A 27,628-nucleotide genomic window follows, 5' to 3' on the forward strand; every position below is an offset into this window, starting at 1 on the left:
AAAAAAAAAAAAAAAAAAAACCAGAGGGAAAAAATAACTATAAGCAAAAATAAACAAATAAAAAATAGAAAAGACAGAAGCATGGACCTAATTGAAGCAAATTATCACAATTTATTTTACTTACTCCATGTAGGAAGTAAGGTGATGTGAGATTCCACATCGCTGTTAAGGATATTTAGTAATAAATTATAGTTTACCATATATATTATATTTGATATTTTATTATAAGGCAAATATCTAATATTTGCCTTATTATCATAGGTATCTTTCCATTTATTGTTATTTCCATTTATTACTATTTCCATATCCTTGTAATTTATTTGATTATAAATAAGATAACTTTCACACCATTTAGGTGTGGTGGATTAATCAAACATTCACAGTTGGTAGGAGAACGAAACATTTTTATGAGGGAAAACCCGAAAGGGAAAGCTCAAAGAGGACAATATCTACTAGCGGTGGGCTTGGGTTGTTACAAATGGTATCAAAGCTAGACATCAAGCGATGTGCGAGCGAGGGGGCTGAGCCCCGAAGGGGGTGGACACAAGACAGTGTGCCAGCAAGAACATTGGGCCCCAAAGGGGGTAGATTGTGAGATTCCACATCGGTTGGGGAAGAGAATAAAGCATTCTTTACGAGGGATCTTCCTTCTTTCGTTGATTTTCAGCAAGCATTTTAGTAAAGTCAGAATTCTCGTTAGTTTGAAAGGGGTTCCCCTTCTTCTATGTGAGGTGGTTTTAAAAACCTTGAGGGGAAGCCAGAAAGGGAGACCCAAAAAGGACAATTCCTGTTAACAGTGGACTTGAGCTGTTACAGATGAGTTGATGAAACGAAGGGAAAACCACCTTCCGGAATCATTAAATAATAATGATAATAAATCAGCCATCCAATCAAAAGTACCAAATGCATGCCCAAGATTTATAAAGATGTCCGTTCCAGACAACAATAACACTCAATAGGCTTCTATTTATTTAAGAAAGGTCTTAAGGCTTCGGTATCTATAAGCAGACATTAAACATTCTAAGGCATTGGTCATCTTTTAGACAGACATCCACCAAACACAAAACTCCTTCCTCTGAACAGTGCACGGTCATAGAGTTTTCAATCTAATAATTTGAGTACGAAGTTCCAGAAGTTACAAAGCAACACCAACATTGAACGAACATTGAAGTCTTTAACAACTACAAAGGAATCCTTTTCGTCCCACGTTCTAGACAACATCAATACAACAAAGGAAAATAACAGTGTAGTAATGAAATACATAGTACCTGTGACCCATTTCAAAAGAAAGCACTTTCCTCCAGTTGCAACAACATCTTGGGGGACCCTAAAAAAGCAACTAGCATGGTTATTATGGAACTAACAGCCTAAACGCAACACATGGATGCTATATGATATTTCAATTCTTTCCTATTTACTACATTTTCTTTGATCCTCCAAAAGAAATCTATATCTATCAACAGGTCTGGGTACACAATACAAAATCCCCCTTCTTTCCTATTTAACTGTGATTCAATTGTTTCTTCTGAAGTAATATCTATTTGATTGTGTTTCTCATTCTTTCAATGCTACTTTAAACGAAAAGAAACCCAATTCAATCCCTTGATTTCAGCCTACGCCATGAAGGAAACTGCAACTGTCTATGCAGGAGAAATTATTTGTGATTCTCTTACAGAAAAAATAGTAGTGGAAATCAGAGAGTTATAGTTCATCAATTAAGCCCTAAGCGAAGAAAGAGCTCCACCAATGGTAGCGTAGAAAAGAAGAATTATCCGGCAAGAAAAGAGACTACCATTCTTTGATCCATTTAGCAGCAGGAGTCTTGTTCTTCACAATGGGACGCCTCTCGAACAGATTGTGATTAAAGTAAGTCTCCATGCCTCTGTCGCTGTCTCTGTCTCCCTCCCCTTTCTACTCCAAGCAATTGAACACGAACTCAACCGAATCGACAAAAAATCGAAATACGAAGTTGAATCAATAACAAAAAGAAGCACTGTGGAGGAACAGATTAGAGGGCGCGCGGCGCGAGATGAATAAGCAAGGGGAGAGAGACGAGAACACGATAGAGACGGGAAGCTTTCAGGTTCGGTGTTCATGTCGGTTTGCTGGTTTAGTCTGCTCAGTATTGGTGGACCGGAATTCGCCTGCAAATTACCGTTTCGCTATTCGAGCCGCCCGGTCGAAGGAATTCAGACCCGGTTTTTTCTCCCACCCTCTGTTTTCTCCAAACTATTTCTTTCTGACAAATCTAATAAATAAAAATTGCAATAGAAAATGTTTTTTTAATTGAAAAAAATAAAATATATTGGATTGAGTTGTTTGTCCAATCAATTATTTAATTTTTTATTTTTATTAATATTTTTTTATTTAATTTTGATAAATAAACAGTGAAATATATATAAATTAACAATAAATTCGAGCAAGCTAATTTGATAATATATGGTTGAGTTAATCAAATTGTTAAATTCAGATTCATCAAACACAGACACAAGATTTTGTATTCATATTCAAAGTAATGATTAGTACTGCTTGTAAAACACATACGTTTGAGAGATGTTTCTACGGCTTTATAAAAAATGTTTCGTTCTCCCTTCTCGAACCAATGTGCGATCTCACAATCTACTCTCATTCGAGTCACAATCTACTCTCATTCGAGACTCAACGTCGTTCGAACCAATGTGAGATCTCACAATCTACTCTCATTCGAGACCCAACGTCGTTCGAACCAATGTGAGATCTCACAATCTACTTTCATTCGAGACCCAACGTCGTTCGATGTAAGATCTCACAACCTACTTTTTTAAATAAAAATTTTGAAGTCTTTCGTGAATTCATTGTCCATAGTGAAGGTTGCTGTGAGGAGATCGTGTGCTATAACTTTTATTTAATTTTTTTTTTTTTTGGTACTATAATTAAATTTATTATTTAGCAGACAAAAGAAATATGCTAGCACCAGACCATTTCCAGTTACGACATGTCGGAATTAATCTATTTGTAAATAATGGGGTATAAAATTACAATCCTGTTGATGTACAGGGAGAGAGTTTGTATGCACAATGGAACTGCAATTATCAGAAGAAGAAGAAGTTTTTGTTCAAAGAATATGATCAAATTTAGAACGCTCAAACAGAGCATCATATGAATTCTTCATGGCAACCTCATGGATTCTTGCCGTCTTAGAGGTATGCCTTCCAAGCCATTATATCTGTCTTCGTCCATGTGCTTCAGAAGTCGTATTGGCGACGATGTCGATAAACCTGTAGGATTTGGAAACCGAACACCGGAGTAAGACAAGGTGTGTAAAAGCAGTCAACGTTTCACAGCTAGAACTCGGCAGAGAAAGGTCAATGAGCTTACCATCAACCATGTCTTTTGTTTTGTGAAGAAGAAAGGTTCCTGAAAGAATAGTCACAAATCCACATAATTCTGTGATGACTTGTGCTGGGCTCTGCCTATCCCAATCCTGATAGTGAATGATCAATTGTTATCGCTGTGTCGGTATTGACATCTTACGATGAATGATGCCGAAGAGGCATAGAACGAGTCTAAAAGCTCATAAATATGTTGCATACTCGTTGAGAAACAAGTCCTAATAAGCGTATTAATTACCAATCAATTGCGAAAAACACTGTCGAAACATATTATGAATGTACCTTAAACATGATAACACTTGCCAAAATGGTCAGTGATGTGAACATCACGTAGTATATGGGAGATACAACAGCAGTGTTAAAAGTATCAAGGGCCTGCATTGAGAAGGAGAAGAAAAGGTAAGCAAATACAGCATGAATCTTGATAGGATGTTGTGTGTTAAATTATCATATTGAAATAGGTACGCATCATTTTTTTCAATGTGGAAAATTTTGAGATCTTACATCAGTTGGGAAGGAGAACAAAACATTCTTTATAAAGGTGTAGAAACCACTCCCTAGTTGATGTGTTTTAAAAATGGGGAAGTCTGAAAGGGAAAACCCAAAGAGACCAATATCTGCTAATGGTAAGCTTGGGTTGTTATAAATGATATCAGAGCCAGACACCGGGCGATGTGCCAATGAGGAGGCTGAGCCCCGAAGGGGGGTGGACACAAGGCGGTGTGTTAGCAAGGACGCTGGCCCTGAAGGGGGGTGAGATTGGAGGGTTCCACATCGATTGGAGAAGGGAACAAGTGTCAGCGAGGACATTGGGCCTCGAAGGGGAGTAAATTATGAGATTTCACATCGATTGGAGAGGAGAATGAAACATTTTTTATAAGGGTGTGGAAACCTCTCCCTAGTAAAAACGTTTTAAAAACCTTGAGGGGAAGCCCGAATAGGAAAGCCTAAAAAAGAAAATATCTACTAGCGGTGGGCTTAGCCATGCATGAAAAAGTGAAAAAGTGGCAATAAATTTATGGATTATCAGTCAAACTACTGTATTTCTTATTATATAGCAGCAAGATTCTCTTCAACATATAAACTCTGCAGGATCAACAACGGGAACGAATAGGAGGGATCGCTCAAAGATGGCAGCACGAGAAAAAGAGAGAAACTGGAAAGAACAAAGCATGGCTACCTTGTTCAGATAATTCATCTGGGTCAGCAAAAATGTGGCTACAAGTATTGCAAAAATCCAAGTTTGTGGATAAACTAGCTGGTTTACTCCAGATAATGTCAACTTCATGGCAATTCCAAGAGCTTTAACACCCATAACCTGCATAGTAATGAACCATTCATGATGAAATGATGCAAAGGAAACAAAACCTAATGAGCAGTTCACGAAGAACATAGCAGACGTACCGATAACGAACCTAATAGGGAACAAACTCCAATATAAACCATTATGTGTGTCTCACCATATTGAGGTATAAAGTGGAATATGAGTATAACTGCAGAGGTTATGACCAGAGTTGCATACAAAAGAAAAGCTGCCATGGAAAAGGGCTCAATGTTGGTTAAGTCGAAAAGAAAATGATATACTGAAACAAAACAACTGAATCCAGGCAGCTTTGTACCTGGCTCCATTGCCATTTGCCAAACTTCGGTCACGGATTCGATCTCACGTTCTTGGGGAGCATGAAGAACAATCGTTGTGGAACCGACCACGCATAGAATACAGCCAAGAACTCCAAAAATGTGTAGCTTCTCCTGTAAAATGATATGTGCAAGAACAGCACTGTAGGACGACGAGATCCGAAATTAGGATTGAAACCAACAAAATTAAGTCTTTAAGTTTGAGCAATGTTTGATCCATGCCTGATTATGATGCTGAGAGCTCCCAATGGAGTGACTAATAAGGCTGGTGCAAATGCGTATGCCACAAAGTTAGCAATTTCTCCAACAATCACTGTTGAAATGATAGAAATCCATCAGATCTATATCCAAATTCACTTTCCAACTATGAAGAACTCATTTGGTTTATGATTAATACATAAAAATAGAAAAAATTTATAACTGTATTCATCTAGAGTCGTAATTATCATTGAAACTGCAAGATCCCATATCGGTTGAGGAGGAGAATAGGAAACAAAGAACGAAGCATTCCTTATAAGGGTGTAGAAACCTCTCTCTAGTATACGCATTTTAAAACCATGAGGCTAATAGCAATATGTAACGGGCCAAAATGGACAATATTTGCTAGCCCGCGGTGGGCGATCTTACGAACAAAGAAGACAGAATCAAAAGAACTTTCAAGAATCAATGTTTCAACCAGTTTAAGAGAACAGATCAGTTACTTCTGAAATGGAAGATTTGATTATTACTGTTCTTCAATTTGAAATCATAAACATCAATAACCAATCGCCAAGAACGCTTAAAACTCACTTGTTATCATGCCCAACCACCATAATGGCTCGTATAAGTAAGTAAATCCGCCAGCTCCTGAAAGGATTCAATCAGCAAAATTACAACAAAACTAAAAGAAATCAAGCGTGGCTGGACGCCAATCCAGAGTATAAAAAACATTATTAAATCAACTCATATTACCATATCGGATCAAAACGTACTCCGATTCAAAAAACAGAAATCAATCAAACTAAAACGAAAAAAATCTGAAACACACATTGAACATCAGACAATTTCCGAAGAATCGTACCAGCTCTGATTCCCGACGCACCGGCTTTCTTCAAGCCCTTCTTCTTGACAATGAAGCTCCCACCAATGAAGAAGCTGGAAGAAAGAGCAAGAATAAGGCCTTTGGTATTGTCCGAGGAGATGCTTTCGTGCCAATTGGGAGGCTCGGCCGCCATGGATGAGGAAGAAGCGATGAAGCAAGCAGTGGCTAGTTCATCGAGCGCTGATTCAAGGGCGTCGGTACCCAGTAACGGAAATAGAAATGGGTGTAAATCGAAAGGGAAGATTTGAAGATGAATGGAGCGAAAGATCAAAGGGTTGATGGGTATGTCGGCGCTTATAAAGAGAGGCCCCGCTGGGTGAAGAGAAACTGGATACAGCTGGGGGCGTTGCTTGGATTGGATCGAAATGGCTGAAAGGAGAGAGAGAGAAGAAGAAGAAGAAGAAGAAGAAATTTCCCCCTTTGCTTCTCAAATGTGATACTAATTTTTTCAAAAAAGGGTGGACTCTACTACTAAACGGGTGATCTTAAAATTTTAAATTTAATAATATATTTCTTTTTTCTGCTTTTCCTTTAATTTCCTCATTTAGTTCTTTTCTCCCCCACTAACGTGGGATCTCACAATCCACTGTTTCGGAGCCTAGCGTTCTCGCTCGCAGTTGTTCTCTTCTCCAATCGATGTGGGACCTCCAATCTATCTCCCTTCGGGTTCCAACGTCCTTGCTGGTACACTGCCTCATGTCCATCCCCTTTTGGAGCTCAGCCTCCTTGATGACACATCGCCTTGTGTCTAGTTCGCAGCCCAACGTCCTTGCACACCACCTTATGTCCACCCCCTTTGGGGCTCAACCTCCTTGCTGGCACATCACTCTATGTTTGGTTCAAGACCCAACGTCCTCGTGTCTGGTTCGCAGCCCAGCGTCCTTGCACACCGCCTCATATCTATCTCCCCTTCGAGGCTCAGCCTCCTTGCTGGCACATCGCCTCATGTCTAGTTCGGGGCTCAATGTCCTTGCTGGCATATCGCCTCATGTCCACCCCCTTCAGGGCTCAACCTCCTTGTTGGCATATCGCCCCATGTTTGGTTCAGGGTCCAGCGTCCTTGTTGGCATATCGCCCCATGTCTGGTTCAGGGCCCAACATCTTTGCTAGCGCAACGCCTCATGTCCACCTCCTCCTAGGAGCTTAGCCTCCTTGCTAGCACATCACCTTGTGTATGGTTCTGATACCATTTGTAAAAATTCAATCACACCGCTAGCAAGTATTGTTAGTGTACCCTAATTTTTATGGATGTGGTTTAAAAGATATATCTACAATAATGGCTTTTTTTAGGATAAATTATTTTGACTAGTTATCTATTACTTAATAATTTAAAATATTATTTTATTTTTATGTATAAATTATATATTAAATATTATCTCAAATATTGTAACGTAATATTAAAATCATTTAATCATGTTTAGTTCTCAAAAAAATATTTATTGACCAATTGGGTACGAAAATAAATTGAAGAAAAGTAGTTAGGGATATTGTTTGTAAATTATTTTCTTTAAAAAAAAGTTTATTTTATTATTTGTTTTTCAATGTTTTTGTAGGGCCACATCTGTTTTTTTTTTTTTTAATTATTATTATTTTGTAGATAAAAGTTTTTGGCTCGAGTGAACGACTAAGCCAAGTAGCTAGTCGGGTTTTGTTCGAGGAAAATAAAAAGGGGAACTGTGTGAGGCTGAGTATCACAATTGCACTGATTATGTTTCTTACTCTCGTTCTCAAGTAAGTCAGTCAACTAAAACGTAGGTTGTCATTGGCACAGACGACATATGTTCTAGTCTCTAGTCTCGTATTCAAGAAAATTGTTTAGAAAATGGAGTCAAAGAAAATTTTAAAAAACGTTTAGAAATTGGTTTAAGAAAGTAATGTTATAAACTAGCAAATAAATAAACAACAACCACTACTTTAACAAAATTGACAACTAGTCATATCAGATGAATGTCAAAGAGTCAAATATTTGTAACACTCATTCATCGACAACTCGATTCACAGGAGTTACCAATGTCATTGTTAAGGATATTTAGTAATAAATTATAGTTTACCATATATATTATATTTGATATTTTATTATAATTTACCTTATTATCATAGGTATCTTTCCATTTATTGTTATTTCCATTTATTACTATTTTCATATTACTATTTTCATATCCTTGTAAATTATTTGATTATAAATAAGATAACTTTCACACCATTTAGGTGCGGTGGATTAATCAAACATTCACAGACATAAATAATTTAATTCAAAAGTCAATCGTAAAACCAAAACATTTTCATATATATCAAGTAATACATGTAAATCCGATATTTTTTATAACATAAAAATAACTAGAGTAAGTTTTCAACTGCAAAAGTACATGTACATAAAACAGACTCAGAAATGGATTCCTTGTAGTCTCGAGCCCGCTAGTCCCATCCTCGGTTGGCTTGCCTCATTTATATCTTACTGAGTAATTACTACTCATTAAATAGTTGATGTGTCATTCTTTCGTTTATTATCTATCCAGCTGTTTTTAAATTTTATTCACCATTTATTCCTAGTTGACTTTTAGGTAAAAATTACTCTCAATCAAATACAGCTCAATGTCTCTCTGAAAGCCTGTAACATCTTATATACCAAGGGTCAGAAATATTCATTGTCAACCTGTAACATCACATATACCAACGGTCAGAAATACTCATGGTTCCTAACTTAACAAATAGCATGCCGGTCAGGAACTCCACGAAAATTAGTAAACTAGAATACTTGTATAAATAACTCGAACATAAGTCAGTTATATATACATAAACAGAAGCTAAAGCTAATTCATTCATTGTAATTGAAATTATTTGTGCCTTCCCTTGAAAATCATATAAAAAGTTACATGAGGCTACCTTCTTACATAAATACAGCACCAACAACAGACAAGAAACCTCAATGCAACCATTATACACATATTCTATTGTTATGAAGAGCAGAATAATGAAGAACTATACACAATACAATCCCTCATTACAATTGTGTTCTGTAAATTCATTATGACAAAAGTTGAACTGCCGCAATCACTGGTATCTTCTCTCTTAATTTCTGTGTAACAGCCACACGAACTGTCATGACCCCAGCGGCCGGCCCTGTGATCCTAACCTTAACTATTGGCTCCTCGATACCCACAAGTTCAAGAGACCCTCCCGCCGCCCCAACAAGGTAAGGTCTTATCTCTTCCAGTACCTAAGAAAAGGGCACAAAGAAAATTCAGCTTCTGAAGGAGTCATGGATCCATGGAGTTCATTGGAATCCACAACCAATTCAAGTGGCAAGGATGCGAACCAACTTGGATGAAAGGGTAGTCAATATGAAGGGGGAAAAAACGTGCATTTCTTACAGCTGGGAAAAGTTGATATCACAGTGGAGAACAGTAAGTATTTCAAACAGCATCTATCAGGACGATTCAATTATACAGCGGTTGGTTCATATCATAACAAGCAAATTCATAAGTTTTAATGTTGCATTAGTATCAGGTTTATAGACTACTAATGCTGCAGGCCTAACCAAGCTGGTCGCAGTTTTGGACCAATACCAAATAGCAAATGCATGAGAAAATCAGCCACCGGACATTGAATGCACTTAATAGACATTGCAACCAGCTTGAACTAATAGGTTCATGGTGAGGAGGACGGTTGGAAGAGGAGTCCCACATCGACTAATTAAGGGGTTGATCATGGGTTTATAAGTAAGGAATACATCTCCTAGGGAAACCAAAAGAAAAGTCATGAGAGCTTAGGCTTAAAGTGGACAATATCATACCCTTGTAGAGGTTCGTGGTTCCTAATATGGTATCAGAGTCATGGCCTTAACTTAGTCATGTTAATAGAATCCTCAAATGTCGAACATGGGACCCTTGAAAGTGTAGTCAAAAGTGACTCAAGTGCCGAGCAAAGGGTGTACTTTGTTCGAGAGCTCCAGAGTAGGAGTTGAACCTCAATTAAGGGGAGGTTGTTCAAGGGCTCCACAGGCCTCAGGGGAGACTGTATGGTGTACATTGTTCGAGGGAGGATTGTTAGAAGAGAAGTCCCACATCGGCTAATTAAGGGGATCGTGCGTTTATAAGTAAGGAATACATCTCCATTGATAATGAGGCATTTTGGGGAAACCAAAAACAAAGCCAAGAGAGCTTATGCTCAAGGCAGAAAATATCATACCATTGTGGAGGTTCGTGGTTCTTAACATGGTATTAGAGTCATGCCCTTAACTTAGCCATGACAATAGAATCCTCAAATGTCGAACAAAGAAGTTGGGACCCTCGAAAGTGTAGTCAAAAGTTAACCAAGTATTGAACAAATGATGTACTTTGTTCAAGGGCTCCAAAGGAGTCGAACCTTGATTAAGGAGATGTTGTTCGAGGGATCCATAGGTCAGAGCTTATGCTCAAAGTGGACAATATCATACCATAGTGGAGGTTCGTGATTCATAATAGTTCACTGCATCAAGAGGTGTTGTTTTATCAAAAGTATCCAAGAAAGTGAAAGAAGCCATATGAAGGTTTGTCGAAGTTGGGTAAAAAGAATGCTTGCTTAATCCGACCCTCAATTTCCCAATAAACATATATATCAAAGAATCCGTGGAAGCTATACCACTATGAAAAAAAACTCCAAATGTAACGGCCCAAGCCCACCAATAGTAGATATTGTTCTCTTTGGGCTTCCCCTCGAGATTTTAAAACACGTCCACTAGGGAGAGGTTTCCACACCTTTATAAGAAATGCTTCGTTCCCCTCTCCAACCGAGGTGGGATTTCACACAAAAAAAAACAGAGGGGAGCGGCCCTCATACATTATAAGTTGTATCCCTTGGCTAGAGATAACAGGTGGGTGGGTGTGTACAAGGCAAAAATACGATCCAGAAACGACATATAAGTTCGCATCCAAGGGAGAATTTATTTACCTTCTCTATATTTTCCTCGTTGAGCTCCAATCCAGTTTCTTCATCCGCTACTGGTTCCACTGCAACTATTTCAGGGATCTTCTCCATCAAACGCCGTTCAATTCCCATCTTCATGGTCATAACAGAACTCGGACATGAGCCGCATGCTCCTTGTAGCTTCAACCGTACAACATTTCCATCTATTTCATGTAATGCTACATTTCCACCATCTGCAATAAGATACGGTCGAACCTCATCCAACACACTTTCAACATTTTCTGCCGTCAGTGGCAATTCCAGTGCCGAATCGGGAGTTGCAACAGCTCTAATAACTATAAAAAACAAATTCCAAATCAAATGACAAAGATCGGTAAGCTCAAAAGAAAGAGAACTAATCGCATATCGACCCTAACAGCGAACAATTTAAGAGATGACAGTAAACAAAAACAATCCAATAGAATAAACAACCAGAACCTTATACCAATCCAAACCACTTGAATAGAACGGAAAAATAAATCGTACCTTGGCTACGTGAGTTAGACAGCAATCGATTACGAAGGGAACGAGATGATCTCCTCCAAAGAGGACTGCAGTGGGCAAATAATAAGGTCGAAATCTACAAGAAAATCCAAAAAAAACTCACCAATTTAGTTTTGAGGAATGAAAAGGATGAGCAAAATAAAGAAACGAAATGAACCTTGAAGCTACGTAAACAAGGAGTTCCAAGGGTTTGCGGAGCTCTGGCGCAAGGGGAGGAATTCAAAACCACGGCATGCATATTGAATTCAATCGGGGTTCCTTCTTTAGCAATAGAGATGATTTCGACAAGAATGGATGAAGAGATTGAGAAAATCGAAGGCGTAAATGAGCGAAGGAGAGGTGAAAAACGCGGGGAAATATGAACAAACAAACAGTGTTTTAACCTTTCGCCGCCTTACAATGTTCGGTCCTTTCTTCTTTCCTCTTTCCTCTTCCCAATTTTTTTTTTAATAATAATAATGAACATAAAAACCCCTCAACCACGTTTGTTTTGAGTCTAACTCATGAATTGGTACGTACGATTAGACGAACACGACATATTGTCCACTTTGAGCATAAGCTCTCATGGTTTTGCTTTGAGTTTCCCCAAAAGGCCTCATACCAATGAAGTTAGTATTCATCACTTATAAACCCATGATCATTCCCTAAATTAGTCGATGTGAGACTTTTATCATCCAACACCTCCCCTCGAACAAAGCACGCCTCCCCTTAATGGAGACTTGACTCCTTTTTTCTTTTTGGAGTCCTTTGTTCGACATTCGAGGATTTGTCAATATATTGGCACGGCTAAGTTTAAGACATGACTCTGATACCATGTTAGACGATCACGACTCTCCACGATGATATGATATTGTCCACTTTGAGCTTAAACTCTCATGGCTTTGCTTTGAGCTTCCCAAAAGGCCTCATACCAATGGAGTTAGTATTCCTTACTTATAAACCCATGATTATTCCCTAAATTAGCCGGACTTTCATCATCAAACACGTACTATGCTTCATTAATAAAAATTTGTTCATATATATGCCGTTAGAAACAAATTGTTTTTTGTTTTTGGAAAACAAATCAACTTTTCTCTGTCAAATTGATTGGTCCAAAAGTAGTTCAAATTCTATTAATAAATTTTTTAAAATATATATATTTCATACTAAAAAAGAAAACCCACAAGGAAGACATTATGGGTGTTGTTGAGCTGATGCTCCACCACCCAAACTGACCCAACCCAAATTATAGGAGTTGGGTTGGGTTGAACTAGTATTTTGGGTTGGATTGGGTTAATTTTTTGAAACCGAAAATGTTCTGCGTGTACTTGCGTGCTTCTTTCTCTTCTTACTCTTGTTGTAGAGCTTGGCAAATACTGATCCATTGTTCCTATTCCAAGAAATAGAACATGAGCACGTAGTGTTTCGGTGACAACGAGTAAGCATTTTTGTCGGGGCAGGAGTGTCGCAAAGGGAGCCAGAATTTTGATTAGGCATGTCAGAGTCTGTCATACTTGAAGAGTTGAGTATATTGATTAGAGGGGAACAAGTATCAGTAAGGATGTTGGGCCCGAAGGAGGTGGATTGTGAAATCCCACATCGATTTAAGAGAGAAATGAATGCATTTTATAAGAGTGTGAAAACCTCTCCATATTAGACACGGTCCTCTTGGGGCAACATTAAAGCTCACTCCAACATGCAAAAAGAATCGAGCTTCAAGAACAAAATGGCAGAAAAAACCAAACAGATCAATTTTATTTCTTCATACCAGTCAGTACACAGTACATGAAAACTTGGACAAACAGCAAGACTACACTACTAGTTTTTCATATCTTATTCCCCAATAAACTATAGTAAATGTAAATTCTATCCTTTTCCCCATTTTATTCTTAATATTATCAATAATTGCAACAACAGATTTTATCTTTTACGTGATCCTCCAGTTGCTGGATTTTTATCTCTTTTCTTAAAGAATAACGAGAGCGCTGGGCGCACCATTGGCCATGTCGTGAGGACGGCGATGTAAGCGAGCAGCCAAACTGATCTACCACTCCACCGTGCAAGACAATCTGTACATTTCCTTACAGGAGTTGTGGCCGGTGTTGTATTCTTCTCTTCATATATCTCTAGTTGGTCATTCTTCCTATCATGGTCAGCCTCTTCTTTGTCCAAAATGACTTCGTCGTCGGTACTAACATTCGTCGTTTCCTGGTTTGGCATGTCTTGCACAGTATCATCTGTTGGTTCGTCCCCTACTGCAGTCACCATTCCATCTTCCAAAACACTCACGTAAGGACCCTGATCAATGGAAAAGCTCGGCGTCGGTGCTCTCGTCTTTTGCATCTGCAAGAAAGTATACGTCGAATGAAGTCAGATTATATAAAAATAGAAGGCTTCTCAGACGTCAATAAGTATAAAATTCCTATGGTTTTTATGATAACATTGAGGGAGGGATATGAAAGGGACTGCAACCGAGAGAAAGCTCCAATTCTAAGGCAATAGGACAATATCGAAAGCTGAACCTTTCTTGAGGGTATCCAAAGTGGATGAACCTAGCATTCCACTTGTTTGAGGTGCAAAATAGGTAAACAAGATTGAAAATGGATGATTCCATCATGTTTGACAAAATATAAAAGGCATTTGAAACAGGAATATCATTAGGAGAGAGATCTCAGATGAGCTTGTTCAATTTTCTCATACTTAACTTTGAAATCACTACCAATACCCCAAGAATCAATACACAAAACATGAAGATCTTTAATTTCTCGCCAGGAAAAAGAATATCTACCAATGTGGGAGATAGGATCACAAGTACTGCTAATCCAACAGAAAAAGTGGTTGTCAAGGGAAAGTTTTAAGTGGTGTAAATACCACTTGGAACATCCAAAGCAATCGATATTTAACGTTCAAACCCATATGGTTGGATCATCGCGGCTGGCTTCCCAGATCACCTAAGAGAATCTATAGGAATGAAAAGACATACTAGAATACCATAAGTAAGATAAATTATAGAATTCCCGAACTTTCGAGCGGTTCGGAGCCTCCCACTTCCCCTAAATTTTAGTAAGTGTTTTCATTCCTTTAGATTCTCTTAGGTGATCTAGGAAGCCAGCCCATTGTTAAATTGTAGGCAATAATGGTTGTCCAAGGAGTATTGCAGCTAGGTAGCTTGGATCTGTCTCAGGTATTAATAACAGAGGGTAAAGCATCAATCTATTCCTCTGTTTGGTTGGATAAAGGCCCGAACTTTTTTCCATTGTTAGGGCTCTCATTATAGATTGGATAATCCATTCACGGTTCGTGAATTCTATTCCAATGCTACAATTTTATTAGGGTCATGTTACTGTACCTGCTTTATTACGCTAATGTACGGGCTGGAATGCAGGACGCCAAGGAATTCATCAACAGCTCTCGCCCACCTACAGGATATGATTTGACATGATCAATCACAATTAGATTACATTAATTCCAGATTCAGCAATCAGTAATTAACTTTCTTTTTTTGGGACAATTTTATACTCAAAACAAGCGCCATGACCCAAAATGAAAGCAGAAGATCAAGCCTTTTAATCATACATTTGGAATTTTTGCACCCTTCTATTACCACATAAAAATGCCTCATAAATTAACCTGGATCTCTCTTTACTGCTAGAGTGCTACTATCATAATTTGGAGAATTGAACAAATTCCTATTTCCGAGAGCCGTTTACAAATGGGACCATGAATATTACCACATGCTGCTGGCAGTTATCCCTTCATAGAAAGCTAGGTGTCCTCCATGTGGAGTCGTTGCTAGAACAACGTTCCTATTTGTCCTGAAAATAATTAAACAACCAGGGTTAATCAAACTCCAAAAGAGAGAATCAAACAAGTCACAGCAATGAATTTTACTCGGCCTGCTATATAGGCGAGGAAACAAAGAATTTAGAGGATTGGAAACTATTTTGAAGAAAAATTGGCAACAGATGTCGTTGAATAAGTTATCATGTTAATGGGTACCAAAAAAAATTCTTGAGATAAAAAAAGGTCATGCCTTTGACCTCCTATAAAGTCATTTTATCCTCCCCATTAAGATTGATAACCTGTGCAAATTTTTGAACCCACAAATGAATTGATAAAAGATTAAATTGATAACCTAGGTCTAGTGTTGATTCAACGCTGGTTATGTTGAAAGTACAATAACTGTAATGTCAGAAAGTAGCTGTTGTAACTGTTGACTGTATAAAACTTTGCACTTAAAAAAAGTATAAGACCCTTTTCTTCATTAAACTATCACATGGTGCAATATATTTGTAGTCAGTTAAATAGGCAACAGAAAATAAAGAAGATATTGTTCATACGGGTAATTTGGCCAAGAACAAGTGGGGACACTTGAACCTCCGACCTTAAGGAAAAGAGTAGATGCCAACTATGGCTCAACTCACTTTGGTCATTCATTCACATTTGAGCAAGAGGAAGTTCGGTAAATGTTAATGGCAAAAAACTAGCTTTAGACACTGGCAAAAAAAAAAATTCACTTATCAAAAAATCAATAACAAGGTGAAATAGTATAGCATTAATGTCAAAAAAAGCAAGTGTATGCAAGCATGAACTAGAAATAAGTCCTACCTACACTCGTCCCATGGAATGGCTTCTTTTGTGCACAATGGATCATCCAAAGCACTGATACATAAAAGTGGCACTGCCACATTTCCCACATATGTAGAACTAGAGGCGTGCCTGTAATATGCATCCACGGTCTGGGAAAGGGAAACATGTTATTATAGCATTTGCATAGATATGAGAACATGAGGCGATTCTTGATTTTACATGTTACAAAAAAGTAATAATAAAATAAAATAAAATCCATACTAATTTTGTAAAATTATTTTCTTTTGTTTTTAATTTTAAAAACTGTATGAAAAGATACTTCCGTTCATGTATTTTTATTTCTTTCTTCTATATATTAATTTTAAAATGTCACAAACTAGGATCAATTATACCTTAACTGTTGATGATTATATATGAACCGATAATTTTGAAAGCACACTGAACAGTATTTCTATTTTTTGTTCTTTACCCCTTGAAAGCTGTTTTTAAAAAAAAATTATTGTCAGACCTGTTTTACATTTTTTTTTTTCCAAGAATTGTTGTTTAAAATTATCCTGTCAAAATAAGTATTCATAGTAAGAGTGCATATCTTACCTCAAAATTTGCAAGGATACGTGTGGCATAGTTATCAAAATCACGAACCGAACGTGACTGCCATGAAGCAAAAATGAAAAGATCAATATGTAAATATATATGAATTATGGTTAAATAAATAAATAAAAACATGAATGATAAGGTTTTAAAGGTTCGTTCCAATTTCTATTTAGAACCGCCAAAGAAGTAGGAAGTCCTGAAGTTGAATCTCAGAAAACCTCACTTGCAGGCCCTTAAAAGGCTACTTCGATCTATTGCATTGAATGGGTGGCCAAGTAAATAATTTAAACCTATAGATATGAGCCGCACTTTTCTTCCAATCTGTTACGAAATTAATGTAACTTAGTCTTATATTCCTCACGTAAGGACAGCCCAATAAGTAGTTTTGTTAATATTGAATATTTTAAAAACCCAAAGAAGAATGATGGAAATCTTGGTGGTGTATAAATTCCAGATAAATTTAACTGATGAACTTATGTTGACACAACAACTAAGGTATCCATCAGAAGATGATCATCATATCAGAGCTCGCAAAGATTATAATGCTCGACTTAAAATATTTCCATGCTAAAGTATGATGTAAAGAGTCAAGAACCTTCTTAATGGATTCCCACTCTGTAAGTCGAGACAAGTTGGATTGATGCCTACAGGAAAATAATTTAGTCATCACATAAGAAACCCTAAAGTTGGAAAGATGTTAATGTCATGTAGGTTTAATAGTTAAGGCAGTAAATCTATCTTAGTTATCATGTCAATGGGTACAAGAAAAAAATCTTGAGGTGATAAAAAAAAATTTAAACGTACAATAGTGCAAAGCCTTGTAAGCCGTCAGCTAAAGCTTTATTATAAAAACCCTGAACAAGCCTGCGATTAATGAACCTGTCACAAATCTACAGAAGGAAATGGCATGTGAATTGTGTTAGACCATTAAAAACAGACTAGAAGCTTGGGTCCTGCCATTATACTGACATTGGGACGAGCTTCACGCACACATTGAATCCTGAGAGAATGGATGAGCAAGGACACTCATGACTATAAGATAAATTGAACAATTCTATTACTTTATCTGTATCACAAGTATAGAAGGAAAAGTAGAAAGTAAATTAATATCAGTCCATCAGGTTTGCAGACTGTACTCGTCTCAATTTTGCAACAAACCTAAGAACAACTTCCACGCAAAGTCTTCTTGAAAAGAGACGCAAATCAGTTAAAGAAAAGAGTTGTGATGGGCATAGACTAAACGATCTTGAGATCCATTCAATAGCCTCTCTACACATGCTAATATGAACGTGCATCACAACGAGGGGAAAAAAAAACATTCGGGAAATTAAGATATAAAATGAAAGCCCAGAAAATAGACTGGCAGAATAAATAAGATGGATTCTAGTATACCACCAAAATCTTACATGGTTGTTCAGAACACAATTGGCATTATTTAGAAAATAAATTAACGATGAAAAAATATTGTGAAAGCAACAATCAAATCAAAATTTCAATATCTGAACAAAGAATGAAAAAGAGATGGTGAACCCAATAGATGAATAAACTTCTATTGAGTATAAAAAGTTGGTGATTCAAAAAATGTGATACAAAAGCCTTCTTGGAAGTTTACACATATATATGGAGAAAAATTATACCTATTTGAGGTCTAACAACTTAAAAACTAAAAAAATAATATAAAAAACACTTGTGTTAAATGTTTAAAGTGAAACTTACGACTTAATACTGAACAGTTGAATCTAAGAATAAAGAAGAAACTTAAAAGACTCAAAACTGAAATTTAATTATGAAAATCCTCAAATCTCAACACTCGTCGAGGTTTTTCTTTGCCACACCTAAGTGTGTCGTTGAAACACAAACTATCTGACAGTTCACTTTTTCTCCCCTTCCTTCAATAAATAAAATTGACTTTTATGTGCTTTGTTATCCCATATTGTATCGGATTGAAGAAACTGGCAGACTGGTTATCTCAAAACCTTTTTGTAGGTTCTTTTGGCTTAAATCCAAAATCACCCAGCAAGTTACGAAGCCATATTGCTTGATTTGCAGCTGATATAGAAATTTCAACTTCAACCATAGATTAAGCCACAACTTCTAGTTTACTTGAAGTTCCAAGAAACAACAGCACTAAAAATACTTTTAAACCCATCAACAACCAGTCCAATCGCTATTAGCACATCCAATCAACTTTAAGTCCCGTGCAACAAATATTAAGTCAGACGGAGATGTCATTCTCAAGGTTTTATACTTGTAATTGATCTTAATTTCAACTAAACTTGCATGCTTCTTGAAAGTATCATAAACTTGAGTTCCTCCATCAAAAAATATTCTCAAGTCATCAGAGTAAAAGAATCAATAAATGGAATCAAATATTTTTTATTCCCAAAAGATGTGTTGCACATGAGACTGCAAATATCACTATGCACACCAATTTGAGCTTTTCTTTGGCTCAATAACTGCCATCTTTTGGAAAGAAAAGTAGTCCATACATCTTCCGTTCTTGGGCAACTTTCACAAATTTAATCAAATAAGGTAAAATTTGAAAATTCATCAACCACATTAGAAGAGACCAAAGCATTGATGTCACGTTTTGCCTTCTTCCACTTTGGCATTTAGGGCTGATGACATAAAGAGTCACCATTCAAAACGAAAGCATTGTCAACCATGCTGACCTTTGCAATCTCTAGTTCTGGTTGGTCATAAATAACACGAACTTGATCCTTGAAAACTTATTATGCAACAATTGAGCAATACCAAGCAAGTTTTGAGATAATTTTGAAATATCTGAAACATTGAATATCTTCTTTTCACCTTGCTTAATATGCATAATGACAATACCTTTACCCTTCAACTAGCATCATCTTGTCATGTCCAAGAACGATTTTAGGCTTTAAAGAACTACCAACTTGGCTAAAAAAATTGATATCTGTAGCCATGTGCATAGTACATCCACTGTCAATAGGTCAGGAGGTTGGCTCTTCGTCGTCAACATGAGAAGCCATAAACAATAAGTTTGTTTCTTGATTATTGTCGGAACAACTTGCTTGTTCCTAAGAATGTTGTTGGATTTGGTTTTTCTTGGCATAACTTCTCTGTATGACTATCCTTGTTGCAATAATCACAATGATAGATTTGCTTATTTTTGGACCAACATTTCTTCTCAGCTTGGTAGGTCAAAGAGGAAATTTATCTTTTCTTGATGCTCCTTTTTCCTTGTACCCCTGATCTTTGGTTGCCTATCTATCTTCTGCACTAGGTTTCTTGCCTTTAGTTTTGGCATGAATGAATTAACATGCTCTTCATTACACATTGTATCTCTTAATTAACTCATCTATAAAGAAAGTAATCAAATCAAAAGACTTTTCTATAGTTGAGATCTTTGACTCAAATTTGTTGGGAACACTAACAATTGTATTTTCCATATCCCTTAAATCTGAAATTTTCACCAGCGAAACTTATCTCATCACTTTTGTTGTGTAGTCCCTCCCAATATCTAAATCCTTCATTTTTATCATCTTAAACTCTTTCTTCAAAGTCAATAATTTGATAGCTTTCACCCTGGCACTTTTTTTCAAATTCTTCCAGCAATTTATCCCAAGCTTCTTTTTTCGTTTTACAATCATTAATTATCAAATATAGGACCACATAAAATGGCATGAATCACAGCTAAAGACTTGGGCTTCTTTAATTTCTCCTTTTCAGGTAGTCTGATCTAAGTCAAAGTCGGATTTTCTCCTAATGGGTGAGGACCAGCATCATCAGTTGAAACAGACTCACAAATGCCAAGTGCCTTGAGATACGATTGCATATTAACAATCCAAAATAGGAAGTTTTCACCATTAATACGTGAAGAAGAGGTAGAAAATATTTTTTAAAATACAAAAATTGAATTTCTCACTCTCAAATAAAATTATAGCATTTTAAATCGAAGACTCTTATACCACTATTGAGAAAAAAAAAAATGAACGATGAAAAAATATTGTGGAAGCACTAATCAAATCAAAATCTCAATGTTTGCGGAACAAAGAGAATGAAAATGAGAGAATGGAATCCAATAAATGAATTAACTTCTATTGAAGTATAAAAAAATTAGTGATACAAAACCTTCTTGGAAGTCCACACTTATATAGAGAGAAGAAATAAACGTATTCAATATCTAACAACTTAAAAAGTTAAAAATAATAAAAACAACATTAATGATAAATGTTTAAAGTGAAAACTTACGACTTAAAACTGAAAAAATTGAATCTAACAATAAATAAAATAAAATAAAAACTTAAAATACTCAAAACTGAAATTTAATTAAAAAAAAAAAAAAAAAAAAAAAACCCTCAAATATCAACAAGCATACTGACCAAAAGATCCCAAGGCGAGCAAATAGCAGCAGCACCGGAAATGGGGACATTAGCACCGTCCTCTCCAAGGTATTTTACCTGAAGGAAGCAGTATAAGTTGGTAAAGAAAAAAACAAAATTATGCATAAGACTAATTTTACGAGCTTCTCCAAGCTAATACAGTGTGTGCATAGTCTATTAAGAAATCAATTCCCAACTATGTATAAGGTTATCAAGACTGAGCAGCACCTTGACGGCCCATTTTGGTAACGTACCCATTTCATTTCCTACTTCTTATTTATGAAATAAATATATTCAGTAACTATTCTTGTTTCTAGTTTTCTCTTTCTTTTACATTAAAAAAATATATAATATATTTGGTGACCATTTCTTGTTCTCTTGAGTTTTTAATTACAAAATAAAAAGTTTAAATAAAAATTAATTTCTTAAAATAAGTTATTCACAAATTTTATGATATATGTACTATATTTATTATGCATTTTATAAGTCCAAAAGGATAATATCCTGCTTTTATTTATATTTAAAAGAAAAACTTGATACAAGAGCAAAAAAAACAAAATAATAAGAAACTAGATTTTGTTACTTTCAAATTTATACATAATTTAAGAACGTTTCTTAAACATGAGAAACAAGATACAAAAAAAAATTACCAAGCACTAATGTTTACCAGACATTTTGAAAGTTAGATGAGAAGATGGAATAAAGATTTTCAGACTCCACAATAAAAAAATTCCCATTGATCCCAAAACAATGTTCTGGCTTCTTAAACTAGGACAACGTAAGATTACCCATCCAGAAGAATTTATGAGCAAACTTGAATCCATCTTACTTTTATACGTCTCCTGACTTCAGGATAATATCCAATGCAGTCAAGAAAACATGAATTTATAAAGTGCTTAACAGGTAAATACTTATACCAGAACGTTTGCGCCAATACTAGTTCCAACAACAAACAGAGGGACTTCTGGATGTTGACTATGAATATGGCCAACCACTCTCCTTATATCCTCTGTCCACGCAGCATTATAGACACGTTCAGACTGACCAAAAACCAACGATTACCAAGATTTCAGTGAAGTAAGATACATCAGATATACTGAAATCCATAATATAAATTTAAAAAAAAAAAAAAAACATCAGGAAAATCTTATTATTGTGATGTAGTAAGATTAGTGGTTAATAGATATTACTCTTGGTTCCTTTTAAATCTTATCATCTGGAAATTTAAAGTTTTCTTTTTAAATTCTCTATAAATAGAGAATTTCCCTCTTGTATTCTTTACCTTTTTTTTATTGATAATAAAGATTCTTGATAGACTTCTTGAAGAGACTTCTACTTAGTCACTTAGGCTACTCCAAATTGGTACCAAAGCAATTGTTTGGAAAGACTGGGAAACTCTTGTTGACGCAGATCGCAAGTGGGAAGTTTGTGAATTGTGCTCATTGTTCAACAGCTCGCACTTACTTAGAAAGAATACCTTTTAGAGTATTCTCTTTTCAAGAAGGAAGAAGAAACGATGAGCACATTTTCAAGAATGAAGATTTACAACACAAGAAATGTGACAAAGATAAGATGCAACTATCCATATAGGCAAGAAAACCACAAGCACATAGTGCTAAAATTTCAACTAGCTGTTCGAAAGATGGATTTCAACATAACAACTCTGCCCATACTCAATTTCTTCAAAAATACTATCAAGATTTAGATTGGAATTCTTATTCTAGTCACTCTACTGATTCCAGAGAAGATCGTGATACAAATTCAAGAGCATTCAAGAAGTTGCCAGTAACGAAAATTTACGGCACAAGAAAGAAGTTCAAGGCCAGAAAATTTTCCATCAAATGTGGACCACGGCCAATGGAGGCAAAAGTAGAAGGAAATCGGAACCAACACTTGCAATTGGAGGAAATCAGAGAAAGGTTGATGAACTTTGAGCCTATGTTGGGGAAATTAATTCACAATTTGGATCATTTTTCAACAAATTGACAAATTCAATGCAGAGAAATATTCACCCTAAGACAAGGACTCACAGATCATATGAGAATGATTCAAGAAAATACCATTGGGGAGGCCTCTTGAACATCAATTTTCAAGATTCATGAATTCAACACAGTGGACTGAACCTTATGCTACCAATTCCTTGAGGATGTCCTTCCTTTAGGTTAAAGGTACTTGTTCAGTAACGCATATTCAGTCACACAATACGCAGCTAAATTAAACAAATTGTACATTACAGCAAATGAATGGGTTCCATGTAGATTCTCTTTATTCCCCAGCACTTTTTTTTTTTTTTTTTTTTTTTCGTACAAGAAACAATTTCAATGAGTATGAAATTAGAAAAGAAGGGGGAAACCCCCCAGAAAGATGATTCCCCAGCATACTCTTTTGTGTACAACTTTCTAAGACATTTGTTTGCTTTGTTTACACTCACAAACTACAAATAATACCTCGTCACTTTTTTTTTTGTAAATTACTTTGGCGTTCAGTAGAGAACTTTTCCCAATTAGAGCCTTTCACGGCTTCAGCCAAAAGTTTTTTGTTTCTCATTTTTTGAAAATTAAAGACTAAATGTGAATGCCATAAGTTGACATAAAGCTTTCTAGAGACAATTATTCTTAAGCATGGAACGCAAACAAGCTTCTGTGCAGAAAAACATGATGAATTCAAGCAATCTCGTCAAGACAATGCATGCTTTTGACATACAAGAAAAGTTATCTACGCTTCAAGAATTCTTAATCGATCAACGTTAAAATACATATAAACACAGAAAAGTTCATACAAAGATTAAGAGTTCAAGATGCAAGAAAAAATGTTATGATTTTGAAAATTTTGCAAGAGATGTCAATTGGATGCACACTACAGAAAAAAGCCAATGAAAAAAGTGAAAATTGCAAAATTTTGCTCTTGTGGTTGCATTGTTCTATTTTGCAGATCATACTCTGATTTTTACTATCGTTTTCAAAAACTCATATAATTTGTAAGTTTATGAACTATTTTCAAATTTGCAAACAACATAAGTGTTTGAAATCATTTTTAAAATACAAATCACAGAGGTATAATTTGCAATTATCTCTTAATTCAAACAAATTGAGACTGAGTGGAAGGTGTTATGTAGCATTTGGCATAACGTCCAGCATCCCTATTTGAAGGTTAAAGCCATGCCTACAGGGTTTAATTAATAGCAATCTTACAGTTAGTGATATGCCACCAAGACCACGATGGTTGCTCACGACAACATTCCATCCACGTTTTGCAATCCTGAATGCCAAATGCTTAATGTACTGTGGAAAGAGGACACCTTCGTAAGCCCAACAAAACAACCAGACATATATAAAAGCTTTGGCTAAATGCTAGCACTGAAAAAAAAATCATGATATATTCCCTGTTCGAATTCCATCATTTATTTTCACACTCCAACTCTGCGTTAGTATTACAGTTGTAACAAGAAAAAAGAAAAAAAGAAAAAAAGAAAAGAAAAACTATTACGCATTATTATCATAGTTTCAATAATTCCTTTCACATTCTACTAAATACAAATTATACATGAAGATATTGAATAATTAGAATAGACGAGATTTGTTTTAAGTTGCCATCACCATACTCATACGTACTTGTAACTTCATCTATTTAATGAAAAATATTTTCCATAAAGAAGAATTTGTGTCTCTTGATCATAAATGTGTTAAATCAAACATTTCATTTTATTGAAACTAACCGTTTATATATAACTACCAACTTTTAAGCCAACTTGAGCATAGCTCAACTATACCCTCAACCATGAGGCTAGAGGTTTGAACCCTCACACTTCTTAAATGATGATGTATTTTCCTGTCTCCTGAACTATGATATGCACGTGACATTTCAGATGAAAAAGACATAATAATTTGATAATTCTTTTATTCTATTAACTGAAGAAAATAATCACTAATGATAATAATAATATGGCATCTCAAATAAAAATCCTTCCCTGTGCAAACGTATATACCGGGGAAAAAGAAGAAGAAGAAAAGAAAATTCATTGGAAAATTCAGGCCATAAGAATAAATAAATTTGGCAATACACCCGTCGTGAATATGAAATATAACTTACAGCTGCTGTAGAGTCACTGGTTAATCCAGGAATGACTATAACAGTTGGTATTTTCTCATTGTCAGAAGTGCTAACATTCACGTCATAGCCATCACATTTAACTGCACAAGAGGGTACAGAGTTAGGGAAGTATCCCATAACATCACTTTGATTACTGAAAAATCCTGATGTCTTCTATCTGCTAATAGATGAACATCAGCGTGGTTGATTTAATGGAAAATATAATATTCGACCAAACAGATCAGTGACATTTTGATCCCACAGATAAACTGATATTTAGTCGAGACCTTTGAAATTTATGCCTTAGGCTCAAGAAGGTAAAGCACAAATTCTAACCCTTGAACTTCCTTACTTTTGTTTGTAAGAAATTTATACATCTCCTAAAAAGACTTGCATTAACATGAGGGTACACTAGGACTTAAAATTTTGCGATTCATGTCTCATCATGAGATGGCAAGAAAAACAACATCAACCAACTGCCTATAATTTGTAAAAGATAAAACCCAACAAAATGACAAATAGAACATGAGTTGTAGTTAGCTCATTACTATTTTTGTCACTAAAGACTTATAAGAACACAAAAGACTAGTGATAAAGATAATGTTGCTGATAATTTTGAGAAGACCTGCATAAACATTGGATAAAAAGGTGGGTGTAAGTTTTTAAAAAAATGTGACTACACTTTCAGTTTTTAATGCTTAATAGTTATGCTAAAAGTACCCAACTGTTTTGGAAATAGAAAAAGTAACATGCCAAAGAAGTATGTCAATAGTATAAATTCTGTCATTATTTTATAAATATTTGATCAGTACATACTCTTTGAAAATACTTCTAAAATATTTCAATGGTTAAAATTCAATAAGTTACAAGTTCTAGGAAAACAGGATTTGTAAAGGTAAATAAAAAAAGATCCTTCTGAATTAAAAAAGAGAAAAACATTAGCCAATTTCGAGATTGGACAACAAACAAATACTCCTTTTAATCATTCAGAAACATCAGAAACACAATGCATTACTGCGATCAGAGACAATAGACAAAATAGAGAAAGTAAGAACGAAATAGACAGAATAGAGAAATTAAGAACGTTCTTAACTAATGAGGGAATGAATTAAACCTACCATCAGAACCCCTTAGCCAATCCAAAGCAATTGTTCCACCATCAGGTACCCGGAATAACTGTCTGGAGAAAAAACATGGGTCCAAATATATATAAAAATGGAAGAAAAGTAACGATTGAAAGAAAAAAAAAAATCAACATTGAGGGTTCCGATTATGTCATAATGAATAGTGTAATAAGCCAAGATTACCCGCCAGGATATTTTAGAAGCTTACGATACAAAATTTTATTTACAACAATGAAACGACAGTAAATTTAATGCTAGACTACTAGTTGAATTTTTTTTAAAATCCCCTATAATTATTTTGAGGTCTCTTTTCCACTTATATTCAATCTTCTGGAAAATCAGCACACATATTGAAAGCAAACAGCGTTGATCTCATTCATGGTCAGATCAAGCAGTAGAATCTTTGATGTTCCGCGAAGTGATAATCACATATAGCTATAGTGTGATCCTGGAAAGAAGCCTCATGACTTAGTGAAGATTCTAGAAGTATGTTCAGTTCAGTACGTCGGATAACCGACATCTTTTCTTTCTCTCTTTCCTTTCTTCATTCATGATCATTTACTTATTCATTTGGTTAAATCCGAAGCGAAAATCATAAACGCGAACAGTAACAGCAGACCTTTTATAGGAGACAGGAGGACACTTCCCAACAATACTGAGGAAAATAGTCTGGAGATGAGGACTGCAAAGCCATGGAGTGGAGGAGAACCTGACGGGAAGGAAATCAATAGAATGGCGAAGGAAGAGAAAGAGAAATGAAGAGAACATGAGAAGCAGAAAGAAGAAGAAGAACAAACCTGCCATGAAGAATCCGGCACTTGGAAACAACGGACTGGTAGAAATCGGCGTCGGATGCAACGATGGAAACGCGGTCGCCGGCGAAGGCATGGAAGAAATCGTGAAGAAAATGAATCTCGAAAAACTTGTAGAGGAAGATGAAGAAGACGATGAAGAGCGCAGAGAGAAGGTGAGAGAGGGGAATGAGAGAAAGCGATGTGAAGAGAATTTGATAGGGCGAAACGGCATTGGAGGTGTCAGAGACGGAGGAATCCATGAGAATTGGATTAGCGGGAGAGCTGGTTTCAGTTGAACGCCCAGAGAGTTAATTAATGAAACAAAGATGAAAGAGATGAGCGCCCAGCCGGACTAAAAGGATATGAAAGAGTCAAATTATAAATTTAATATTTAATTTTGTTTTTATTAATAGTCAAAACTAATTTCTAACTATTTTATAAAAATTAATTTTAATTTTTAATTTAGAGAATAATTCTAATTTATTTATAAATTAAACGTAAACTAATAAAAATATCTTTTTTTATTAGATTCTTAGCTCCCTATTTTGTCATATCTCAAAACGAT

The 27,628-nt window shown here is 35.7% G+C and overlaps 4 protein-coding genes across 4 annotated transcripts in view; all 4 read right to left on the minus strand.

Moving 5' to 3' along the window:
- Positions 1-2,089, minus strand: part of LOC111466438 (zinc finger transcription factor YY1-like) — a 6,321-nt gene extending 4,232 nt beyond the window's left edge. Inside the window, exons 1-2 of the mRNA XM_023111091.1 lie at positions 1,793-2,089; positions 1,269-1,327 (exon numbers count right to left, since the gene is read on the minus strand). Coding sequence (XP_022966859.1) covers positions 1,269-1,327; positions 1,793-1,878 — 145 coding nt within the window. The 5' untranslated portion in view covers positions 1,879-2,089. The remainder of the gene's footprint in view (positions 1-1,268; positions 1,328-1,792) is intronic.
- Positions 2,090-2,961: 872 nt separating this feature from the next.
- On the minus strand, positions 2,962-6,517 carry LOC111466440 (probable magnesium transporter NIPA4). The gene is made up of 9 exons (XM_023111093.1): positions 6,070-6,517; positions 5,799-5,855; positions 5,232-5,322; positions 4,991-5,151; positions 4,776-4,903; positions 4,552-4,689; positions 3,654-3,746; positions 3,358-3,463; positions 2,962-3,257 (listed from the first exon to the last, which is right to left on the minus strand). The coding sequence occupies exons 1-9, from the start codon at positions 6,221-6,223 to the stop codon at positions 3,148-3,150; spliced, it is 1,038 nt and encodes a 345-aa protein (XP_022966861.1). The 5' UTR covers positions 6,224-6,517; the 3' UTR covers positions 2,962-3,147.
- Positions 6,518-8,884: 2,367 nt separating this feature from the next.
- Positions 8,885-11,969, minus strand: LOC111466441 (nifU-like protein 2, chloroplastic). Its single transcript, XM_023111094.1, has 4 exons — positions 11,696-11,969; positions 11,521-11,614; positions 11,020-11,330; positions 8,885-9,307 (listed from the first exon to the last, which is right to left on the minus strand). The coding sequence occupies exons 1-4, from the start codon at positions 11,774-11,776 to the stop codon at positions 9,116-9,118; spliced, it is 678 nt and encodes a 225-aa protein (XP_022966862.1). The 5' UTR covers positions 11,777-11,969; the 3' UTR covers positions 8,885-9,115.
- Positions 11,970-13,244: 1,275 nt separating this feature from the next.
- Positions 13,245-27,408, minus strand: LOC111466437 (embryogenesis-associated protein EMB8-like). Its single transcript, XM_023111090.1, has 14 exons — positions 27,067-27,408; positions 26,889-26,978; positions 26,264-26,325; positions 25,146-25,246; positions 24,248-24,337; positions 21,974-22,096; positions 21,057-21,134; positions 17,506-17,591; positions 17,297-17,345; positions 16,702-16,758; positions 16,126-16,256; positions 15,249-15,332; positions 14,867-14,936; positions 13,245-13,860 (listed from the first exon to the last, which is right to left on the minus strand). Exons 1-14 carry the CDS (start codon positions 27,321-27,323, stop codon positions 13,438-13,440), a joined length of 1,701 nt encoding a protein of 566 aa, XP_022966858.1. The 5' UTR covers positions 27,324-27,408; the 3' UTR covers positions 13,245-13,437.
- Positions 27,409-27,628: the final 220 nt, after the last annotated feature.

This window comes from Cucurbita maxima, unplaced genomic scaffold, assembly GCF_002738345.1.
Source record: "Cucurbita maxima cultivar Rimu unplaced genomic scaffold, Cmax_1.0 Cma_Scf00031, whole genome shotgun sequence".
In the NCBI taxonomy this organism is placed as follows: Eukaryota; Viridiplantae; Streptophyta; class Magnoliopsida; order Cucurbitales; family Cucurbitaceae; genus Cucurbita; species Cucurbita maxima.

Coding starts and splice junctions, on each gene's coding strand:
- LOC111466437 (XM_023111090.1), bottom strand. CDS start 27,323: ATGGATTCCTCCGTCTCTGACACCTCCAATGCCGTTTCGCCCTATCAA. Junction 26,979..27,066: donor TGCCGGATTCTTCATGGCAG/GTTTGTTCTTCT, acceptor CCTTCCCGTCAG/GTTCTCCTCCACTCCATGGC. Junction 14,937..15,248: donor ATAACTGCCAGCAGCATGTG/GTAATATTCATG, acceptor CATATCCTGTAG/GTGGGCGAGAGCTGTTGATG.
- LOC111466440 (XM_023111093.1), bottom strand. CDS start 6,223: ATGGCGGCCGAGCCTCCCAATTGGCACGAAAGCATCTCCTCGGACAAT. Junction 5,323..5,798: donor GTGGTTGGGCATGATAACAA/GTGAGTTTTAAG, acceptor TCATTTCAACAG/TGATTGTTGGAGAAATTGCT. Junction 3,464..3,653: donor CAAGTGTTATCATGTTTAAG/GTACATTCATAA, acceptor ATTCACTATCAG/GATTGGGATAGGCAGAGCCC.
- LOC111466441 (XM_023111094.1), bottom strand. CDS start 11,776: ATGCATGCCGTGGTTTTGAATTCCTCCCCTTGCGCCAGAGCTCCGCAA. Junction 11,331..11,520: donor GTCTAACTCACGTAGCCAAG/GTACGATTTATT, acceptor TGTTTTTTATAG/TTATTAGAGCTGTTGCAACT. Junction 9,308..11,019: donor ACGAGGAAAATATAGAGAAG/GTAAATAAATTC, acceptor CCCTTTTCTTAG/GTACTGGAAGAGATAAGACC.